The sequence below is a fragment of the Protomyctophum bolini genome (assembly GCF_963924005.1).
Source record: "Protomyctophum bolini genome assembly, chromosome: 2".
In the NCBI taxonomy this organism is placed as follows: domain Eukaryota; kingdom Metazoa; phylum Chordata; class Actinopteri; order Myctophiformes; family Myctophidae; genus Protomyctophum; species Protomyctophum bolini.
This window is the reverse complement of record NC_137863.1, coordinates 3120390-3131325: the sequence shown is the minus strand read 5'-3', so window position 1 is coordinate 3131325 and position 10936 is coordinate 3120390. Positions and strand designations below refer to the sequence as shown.

Below are 10936 nucleotides of genomic sequence, written 5' to 3'. Positions count from 1 at the left end.
TCAATGCAATTCATTGAGGGCTTATTGTAGGGGAAATAGCCAATAAGGAGCTTTTGCACAAAATAACACCTGGACCTCTTTGGTGGGGACGCAACAACTACAAAGAAAGCTAAGAAAGCCTTTTAGTATGGAATTCTCCTTTAATGTTAATTAAGCGTTCTACACCACAGGGGCAAGTACTGAGGAGAGGAAGTGCTCTGACCTTGAGCGTGACCTTGAATAATATTATTGTTGTCGCTTGTCTGGTGGAGAGAAAAAACTAAGCAAAAAAACCGCTTGCTTTTCATTGGTTTGATATTTCTAAAAGATTTTTATTTAACCACTTTCACTTTTCACAACATTGATTAATGAAAATATAGGCCTATATTTTAAGTACCGGTAGTTCAAATAAATAATGTAGATAAGGTTTTGATCCATTAGCAAAGATATTATGCAAATACTGCAGGGACAAGTAAAAGATCAATTTCTTCTTCTTTCTTTATTTCTTTATTTCTTTATTTCTTTATTTCTTTATTTCTTTATTTCTTTATTTCTTTATTTCTTTATTTCTAAATGCATAGAAAACTAAAGTGTTCTGGTGGGTCAAAATTTCTGTAAATGGTACAGATATTTAGTGGTGTTTTTATTTAATATTGGCTAAAAATAAATATTCCCCATGACTTTTGATTGGGTGGGCAAGACACACGTTTGTTGGGACTCTGCCCCCCCCCCCCTTATGACCTATTTTTCGTGATGAAATATTAAATAAGAGTACCTCAAGTTGCCATGCAGGCCTATTACAGACAGTACGTACTTTAATATATTTTTTATGATATATATTACATTGGGTAAAATATACCCGGGTTTTAGTGATGGTTTGACAAAGGTTACGTTTTAGAGTTCTAGGGTTAAATATGAAAACGTGTGAGAACCACTGCTTTACACACATAGACGTAAACATAAAATATAGGTTTTTTTTACTCATTTTAGGACCAACGCAATAGTGATTTAAAATTGACCAGTGCTGCACTCTACTGGTCAATAACCGAAATCACCACTCGTTTTCTTTTCCCATCAACCATGGCACTGGCGCGCATGCGTAGTGAGCGAGCGGCACCGATCAGGAAGCAAAAGGTATAGCCGATCTACAAGCTCACAACGCGTCGCTTCCGCGACGCGTTGTGAGCTTGTAGATCAGCTATTTCCCCCCCGCTGCGTGACACCGAACCCAGAGACACGCCCTCAAGGCAACAGTCAGTCAAGGCGTGTCTCACTGCTTTGACTGGCTCATATGTTTAACAAAACTATACTTCTGTTTGTTTTGTACATCTCTCTATAGTTATAACAAACATCATAATGGCTCCCAGAAACATAGAGGAGCAGACATTGGCGATCATAAGCTGTCTCTTCGACGACGAAGACGAAGGGCCGAGTTTCCGAGTACACCGCCAGAACAGTGATGATATACAGACCGATGGTGCTGGTGGCGACGGTATGTCACTGTGTGTGTGTATAATAATTCAAATTAATATTAGGCTGGCCATATGGCTACTGTATGTATGTCTGAGTATAGGAAAGCCTGGTGACGTGAGGTTATACAATGTCTGAGTGAGAGCGAATTATAGGCTACACTGTAGTGTAGTAGCCTAAGATTTAGACTCTCGACAGTGTATTTATTGATTGAACATGAACATGACAATGTCAGAATTATCTGTAGCAGGAAGCCTTGGATCAATTAAGCAACTTGGTCTGTCATAGTCATAGATCTGTATTTAATGGATTCTGACTCTTTTTCTTCCTGATAGGCCTATTAGATATTCAAAATCATAAAATTCATTCATCTCTTGATCCCTGCAGCCTCATCTGTGTCAATCTATAATCTACATTTCTTAACGTGTAATGGCGTCATTGTTGTTGTGTATTGTTTGCAATGTATACGCATTGAGTATAATGATGTGTATTGTGTAACCCTGTAAGGTCTATCTAAAGTAAGGCCTATTATATGTGATTTCAACTTACTTGAACGTTTGACAATTTAAGGAAGGCTTTTCTACAACTGCTGTAAAATATGTGACTACATAGCCACTGGCCAGTCATTGTATGTGGCCACATAAACAAGAAGTTGAAGAAGGGTAAACTTTATTTCTTTATTGTTTCATTGGGGGGGGGGGACTGACCTCATGCTTCCTTCTATGCATGAGGAGTCCAAGGCTCCAAGCTGCTTTTTTTCACCTGACAGGGGGAAGTTTCCCCGGCCGAACGTAGCGCGTGGAAGGAATTGATTGATTGATTGAAATCTTTATTAACAGTTTGCAGAATTACAGTACATTTCAAGCACAAACTCAATACAAAGACTGTTAACTGTGAGTGGACGACCCAATTAAGCCTTACACTTGTTTACAACAGGGTCCACATTGTTCAATTCATCAAAACATTTAGAGACAAACAAATAGACACTTCTATGTAGTTAAAGAACAGAACAGGAATTCATCATATAGGAAGCGAAAAGGGAAAAAAAGTATATATACAGTGAGGGGAACAGGGGGATAAAAGAAAAGAAAACGAAAGACAGAGTGTAGGGCGCCTGCACACAACACCATGCGTTGATGCCATGTGTGCATATGTGCAGGCACCCAACACCACGTCCATACAAAAACATAGTACAATCCATAGTACAAAGACAGAGTGTAGGGCGCCTGCACACAACACCATGCGTTGATGCCATGTGTGCATATGTGCAGGCACCCAACACCACGTCCATACAAAAACATAGTACAATCCAGATACAAATTCAGCTTTTACAGAGGCCAGTTTCGAATTGCAGCCATCCGTAGGTGCCCTTTGAGAGCAGTTTTGAAGGAGCCAAGGGATTCACATGTCTTAATGACTGTTGGTAGGGCGTTCCACATTTTGGTCGCATAGGAGCGAAAAGAATTTAGTCCCTTGTTTGTGCCGAATCTGGGTTGTACATGGTTTGTTGCACTCCCTCTGGTGTTGTGGGTGTGGACTTCGTTTACATTAAGGAAGTATTTAGACAGGTACATGGGTATCTTGGTGGTGTATCTAATCTTGTGGACCAGACCCATTGCAAGATGCTGTACTCTGTCGTCGACCCTAAGCCATCCCAGCCTGTCAAAGTGGGCAGGGGTGAGGTGGGTTCGGGGGGTGAGGCCAAGTAGGAGCCTGACCAGTTTGTTTTGGGAGGTCTGGAGCCTTGTTTTAAGGGCCTTTGAGGTGCTGTGGTACCAGGAGGTGGATGCATAGTCAAAGAAACCTTGTACAAGGGCTCCTGTTAAGGTCTTCAAGGTGTTTTTGTCGACCAGTGAGGAGATCCTGTAGAGGAACACGTTATTCTGACCAGTTCCTTTCCCCTCCATCAGGCGCCCCGGCTGGCCAGGGGGAGGTAGTTTAGAGACCAGGATTACTGCATGTTTTTTGTGAGGGTACCTACCCTAGGGGACACGGGGAGAACATGTGAGGGTAGTAAGGGTACCTACCCTAGGGGACACGGGCAGAACATGTGAGGGTACCTAGCCTAGGGGACACGAGGAGAACATGTGAGGGTACCTACCCTAGGGGACACGAGGAGAACATGTGAGGGTACCTATACCCTAGGGGAGAACATGTGAGGGTACCTACCCTAGGGGACACGGGCAGAACATGTGAGGGTACCTACCCTAGGGGACACGGGGAGAACATGTGAGAGGGTACCTACCCTATAGGGGACACGGGGAGAACATGTGAGAGGGTACCTACCCTATAGGGGACACGGGGAGAACATGCAAACTCCACACAGAAAAGGCCCTTTCGCCAACCCCGCCTCGGGTATGGGCACTGATGGAAAGTCCATCATCTTAACCACTGACTACACCAAAGGGATATATATGTTAGGGAGGTATTAGATATTAGAGGCCCTCAGGCTGAGGTTGAGAGCCACTCTCTCTCTCTGCTACACAAGGTTGAATTTTATGTACGTTTACGTTTACTGGGTATATAATAAAGTCTATCGCATGTATTTCTCTTCAGAATCAGACGATGATTTCGACCCAGGTCCACTGGCTGAGAAACTGAGGGAGGTGGCGGACCAGATGATGAAAGACCCCAGGTTTCAGGACGTGAAGAAGGAGCTGCTTTCGGCCACAGCAGAACGTGTAAGCACGCACGCACGCACGCACGCACGCACGCACGCACGCATGCACGCACGCACGCACGCACACACACACACACACACACACACACACACACACACACACACACACACACACACACACACACACACACACATATACACACACACACACACACACACACACACACACACACACACACACACACACGCACACAGAACAACACAGATTGTTTCTCCGTATACAACGACAAGAGACGTTTCCTGCAATAGCATCCTCTACAGCCATGATGACCACATCGACTCGTCTCTCTCACCCATGGCATCAAAAGTTTGTTTTAATTCCTGGTTTTCCACTTCCACTTTTGACTGAGAGGATAATAACGTCAAAACATTTGTCTTGGTATCGGCTCAGTGTTGATTTTGTCGACTTTAGACTCAACAAATAAATAAAAACTAGACAAAATGTTAGGAAGGGGCTATAGTGGACCAAGAGATCCAGTAGAAGTCACTTTACACTTGGTTTGAAATGCTGAGAATAGCCGATCTACAAGCTAGTTTTAGGTGACTAATTATCACAACGCGTCGTGATAATTAGTCACCTGAAACTAGACTAGCTGCCAATAACAACACAGTATCGGCTAATCTCCTATTTCAGCAGCACTTCCTGTATTATAGGTAACTACTGAATACCTGTCCAACAACAATACAGTTCCACATTATTGTAACCATGACTGTGCATAACATACCATGACTGTACATAACCACAGCCACACTGTCGGAATGCAGAGCCCTTCCCTGCTTGTCATAAACAGTTCCCAAGAAACAGAAAAAGAAAGAGTGTCATGACAAGTACAGTACAGTACAGTACAGTACAGCACAGCACAGCACAGTACAGTACAGTACAGTACAGTACAGTACAGTACAGTACAGTACAGTACAGTACAGTACAGTACAGTACAGTACATCACTTTCAGTTTCTGTTCCTCTCTATACACAGCGTCCAATCCCCAGTGATGTCATCAGATGACCTTTGTCCTCTGTTGGCTGACCTGACTAACCTGTGTGTGTGTGTGTGTGTGTGTGTGTGTGTGTGTGTGTGTGTGTGTGTGTGTGTGTGTGTGTGTGTGTGTGTGTGTGTGTGTGTGTGTGTGTGTGTGTGTGTGTGTGTGTGTGTGTGTGTGTGTGTGTGTGTGTGTGTGTGTGTGTGTGTGTGTGTGTGTGTTCTTTTTATATTTTAGTGCTGCATCGTAATGGTTATACTCTACTTAACCTTTTCTTTATACAGTTAGTTACACTCTGGGTGTCTCTCAATCATTTCTCAGAAGTGTTGTCTGTGTTGGCTAACCCTCTCTTATCCATTCTGCCCTCAGGTTGTGAGAGAGGTGCTCAGAGGTGTTCTGAGGTGTTCTGTAAGAACGTGAAGGCCCTGTGCCGGGCCCAGTGCCGGGCCCAGCCGGGCGGAGGTTTCTCCAGCTAACCCTCTCTTATCCATTCTGCCCTCAGGTTGTGAGAGAGGTGCTCAGAGGTGTTCTGAGGTGTTCTGTAAGAACGTGAAGGCCCAGTGCCGTGCCCAGTGCCGGGCCCAGTGCCGGGCCCAGCCGGCGGAGGTTTCTCCAGCTAACCCCCCTCTTATCCGTTCTGCCCTCAGGTTGTGAGAGAGGTGTTCAGAGGTGCTATGAGGTGTTCAGAGGTGCTATGAGGTGTTCTGAGGTGTTCTGTAAGAACGTGAAGGCCCTGTGCCGGGCCCAGTCGGCGGAGGTTTCTCCAGCTAACCCCCCTCTTATCCGTTCTGCCCTCAGGTTGTGAGAGAGGTGTTCAGTAAGAACGTGGAGGCGCTGTGCCGGGCCCAGCCGGCGGAGGTTTCTCCAGAGATCCAGATGACCCGGACGGCCATAGCTCTGGGTCTCTACCTGAAGGTTAAGTTGCCGGAGCTCAAATCCAAAGTGCGGAGCACCCTGATTTACTTCCTCAACCAGAACCAGAATGACTCCTTCGCTCGTCAAGGTGGATGGGTGAGTGACTTGTTTTTATACCCTTTAACCCATTCTGACCTGAGATCAGATTCTAAAAAATGTCTTCTACATCCTGACAGTTTTCTGAAAAAGCTGTGTTTCTGTGTCAGTCGTTCTTTGATTTTTCAAAGAATAGCAGATCTACAAGCTCGTAGCGCGCCACTCGGTGGCGCTTGCCGCGCTACGAGCTTGTTGTAGGTCTGCTATTTTTGAAAAATCGTGAAAATGTGGCACAAACCTTTGAATATTATTACAGAGTGAACATTTTAAATCAAATCTTTGCTCCTGGGCAGGTCCCTGCCTGGAACAACATTTTTTCAGATGGGGGGGGGGGGGGGGGGGGGGGGGGCGTGGAGGCATATTTCATATATATTTTTGGGGTCCTTGACATGAAATATTGAGCACCACAGATACAGAAACATGAGGTTTTAAAGAAAACTGTCAAGATTTTGAAGAGGTTTTTAAAATGTCAGGCCTAAATTGGGTTAAGGGGGTCCTTGCAAACCACTAGTACTATTTGGACTCCTAATAAGCGACATATCGTGTCGTAGTAAATCAGTACAGTACAGTACAGTACAGTACAGTACAGTACAGTACAGTACAGTACAGTACAGTACAGTACAGTACAGTACAGTGAGACTTGACATTCAGTAATTGGGTGTTATGCTATACGGACGAGACCAAATCTTTGCCACACGGACACATCTGTCCGTGTGCGGACATAGTGATGACCCCTGACCCCTGACCCTTCTCAATGTTCATCACACAGTCGGTCAAACGGCCCAATTTGACAAGATTAACCCATTTAGGCCTGACGTCGAATGTATTTTTTAAAATGTATTTTTTTTTCTGAAAAACCTCATGTTTCTATATCAGTGGTTCTCAATATTTCATGTCAAGGACCCCCACAAATATATGAAATTGGCCGCTGACCCCCCCCATCTGAAAATGTGTTGTTCCAGGGACCACCTCCTCCCAGAAGCAAAGATTTGAGTTAAAAACGTTCGCTCTGCAAGAGTATATATTCAAAGCTTTGCACCACACACCACGAATGGGTAAAAGACTACAGTAAAGTCAATCCCACACCATGTGACCCAGTGTGTTTGGTTTGATCAGATCTAATCTGTCTTTGCCCTTTATACTGCATATCACAGCAATTATTAACTAGTGATATGAACTGCATTACTGGCAAACATTGCACTGCTAAGCACGACATGATTCTGTAATCTCAGTTACGGTATTGTAGAGCACCGAAGTCTGACGTCACTTTCAGTAAAGGGCGTCAGTCCCCAGTTTCATGTATTTGTTTAGTTGCATTGAAATCCCCATTGAGGCGATTTTAGATCGCCTCATATAACAACTGTGTTTGAAAAATAAACATGTCACCCCGGCCGCTTCACTCATATGGATATGAAGAATCAACTGACTGAGAGAAAACGCTAATGTTACTGCTGCTGAATTAGTTTGATTTTCGCTAGAAGCAGTCACTGTATCATATATTTATGAGTGACTGACTGTTGCAAACGATACAGAGACACCTCCCTGACGATAACGCAGAGACAGCTTGTTTATTTTTGGACCACAACGCTTATAGTAGACGATATTAAGATCACCCCATGTTATTCTCCATAGAGAAATTACTTCCGCGAACCAGGGGAATCGTTGGGATGAGCGAGTTACGTCAGGACTTCGGTGCTCTATTGCTATTATTGACAAATAATAATGGTAATACTTAGGGATGTTCCAGATCCGATCCCGATATCACAATTTCTGTGTTAGCCGATACCAAATACTGATACCAGTGTTGTGTTGTGTTTATAGCTATCATCTCATGTTGTGTTTATAGCTATCATCTGGTGTTGTGTTTATAGCAGACTCCTCGCTCAAATGTGCACTTGCAGTTTGGGGCAACTCGAAAGCAAACTCAACATGCCCCAAGATTGTATTTACCTGCCACAGTGTCAACCCTTTAGGGCCGATTAATTCCTATTTTACAGCTGTTTCGGCCGGCGCTGTAGTGCCGAAATGAAGTGAATGAAATGAAGCCGACTTTAGGACAGTACCCGCCCCCCCTGAACCTCAAATGACGTCACATTGTAGGCTCTACAGCGCCGAACCGACTTTTATTCGGCTCTAAAATAGGACTATGAATCGGCCCTTACCCCTGTGTTCAAAACGTTTTACCTAGAACGCCAAAAATATGGATAATTATTTAATTATATGGTAGATAAGTACCAGGAAGTACCACTACTGTAAGGTGAGGTATTTGGAGAAGTATGTGGAACATGGGGAACCATATATGGCTGACGCACCCCTCCACATGGAAATATATATTGCATAAGATATATAGAGACATACGTTTCCTATTTATCCACACACTGTATATGAACGTGAATATGGCATATACTGTATATATGCAGCGTTCCCTTTTTGCTTCCTTTATGATGAATTCCTGTTCTGTTCTTTTAACTATATAGAAGTGTCTATTTGTACGTCTCTAAATGTTTTGATAAATTGAACAAGTGTAATGCCTTAATTGGGGTCGTCCACTCACAGTTAACAGTCTTTTGTATTGAGTTTGTGCTTGAAATGTACTGTAATTCTGCAAACTGTTAATACATATCTCAATCAATCAAAACACACGCACACGCACACGCACACGCACACACGCACACACACACACACACGCGCGCGCACACACACACGCACGCACACACACACACACACACACACACACACACACACACACACACACACACACACACACACACACACACACACACACACACACACACACACACACACACACACACACACACACACACACACACACACACACACACACACACACACACACACACACACACACACACACACACACACACACACACACACAGCCCGCCCAATCACTGATGTGGTTTTCCTTTCTTACAGGATGCCGTGGCAAATCCTTAAGACAGTCGGATCAGAACAAGTCCACGCCGGCCCCGAGAAGCTAACGTCCAAAACCAACGCTAAAGGTCCGGCGGACCCACATTCTGAATGATTCCATTCCCAATTGACCCTGAAATCTATTATCAAACCCTTAACCCATTCTGACCTGAGATCAGATTCATACGAGGTTTCCACTAGGACACACACTGGTCTGATGAACCCATTCTGACCTGAGATCAGATTCTAAAAATGTCAGTCGTTCTTCGATTCTTTCAAAAATAGCAGACCTACAAGCTCGTAGCGCGCCACTCGGTGGCGCGCTATGAGCTTGTAGATCTGCTATTTTTCAATAGGTAAAGCATAACATGATGCTGACACCAGAATGGGTTCCCGATCAGAATGGGTTAAAGCTGCTGTCGGCCAAACACAGCGGCTGACTTTCTCTTTCTTTTGCTGCAGACAGAAATGTCACTTTCTCACTAATCTGGGAAGCCAAATCTCTCTCTCTCTCTCTCTCTCTCTCTCATTAGCAGGCAACAGCGCCTATATGGTGCTCATACATACATAGGTGAACACGGACAAAGCTGTTCCTTGGAGTGGTTGCACGGCACCACTCAAAAAACAAAAAGAACTGTGCCCTTTGTTTCCTTTGTAGCTTCAGCTTGGAATCTGTTTTTGAGAGATGACTTTGTCTCTAATAATGCATTATCTGGTGACATCTGACTGGGGCGCAACTTTAGGTCTGAACTCTGAAAGGGGAAAAAATAACATCCAAGCATGGACTTTTGTTAGAGCCTTCTGTCAATCAAGAGTGTTTTTTTTCTTCTTTTTTTTCTGTCAAAACCTGGACCTGTCGACTTGTGTTTCGGACCGTCCGTCACTGGAAATGATGATGTAAGACTGTGTGTGTGTGTGTGTGCGTGTGTGTGTGTGTGTGTGTGTGACCAAACACCAGCAACCTTCCTGCCCACCTGAGCTGTTGTAGCCAAAGTGAACAAAAACAAAAAGACCACTTGCAAGAAATGGATAGTACGTCTCCTGGTGTTGCAACAAAATTGGTTACCACTGAATACTATGACTCTGTCGGCTGTATTATAATATATTCGGTGATATTTTACAGTCAAGTCTCATATCGGCATAATGTTAGCATACGCGACACAATCGATTACCGGTACCTTTTTCAACGCCGCCTGCCATCAACAGGCTCGTGTGACCGCTGAGTTATAGAATTCAATTGGTCACCAGTTTTGGTGAGACAGCCTTTTCACGCGATGTTCAATCAGCGGCTTTTAAAAGGGGTCATTGACATTGACACTCTACAAAGTGGACAAAGCGTCACTGGCACATGATCAGGGTGGTCATATTGTACACTACAGTACTCAGGGAAACTATTCTTACATAATACAAGTGTATCGTGTATATACAATCGTAATGCTGTGTACACTCAATACAAAATGGATTGATTGATGATGGATAGATTGTCGTACCGTAAGTCTAAGATGTCCTGTAATATCTGTCTCCAGATATTATAATTCGTCTTAAATCGTTATATGTTTTTGCATGAGAACATTGTGCACATGTTAAATCGGAGCTGCTCTGTACATAATTATGGTACATGAAATAATGACTCATCATGTACAGTATTGGGTTCTTAATCCCTGCCCTGGCATCTTTTGTCTGGCATTGAAGACCGCCGGCGTCACCATGCACAGCTTTTTTTTATTAAACATTTTTCAAATATACAATATTGTTGCTGTCGGTCAACAATATTGTTTTTTCTTTTTCATAAATTTGCGCCCTGTTTGATCACATTACAGGGTCACACTAAAGTATCAAAAGTGGCACATAATACACAAGCAAGAGTTTGTAAATCTCCTACTTT

General features: G+C 43.8%; 1 protein-coding gene across 1 annotated transcript; it reads left to right on the top strand.

The window, feature by feature from the left end:
• Positions 1-1238: 1238 nt before the first annotated feature.
• LOC308323856 (uncharacterized protein) lies at positions 1239-9296 on the top strand. The gene is made up of 4 exons (XM_080775713.1): positions 1239-1471; positions 4006-4130; positions 5908-6120; positions 9055-9296. The coding sequence occupies exons 1-4, from the start codon at positions 1336-1338 to the stop codon at positions 9073-9075; spliced, it is 495 nt and encodes a 164-aa protein (XP_080631839.1). The 5' UTR covers positions 1239-1335; the 3' UTR covers positions 9076-9296.
• Positions 9297-10936: the final 1640 nt, after the last annotated feature.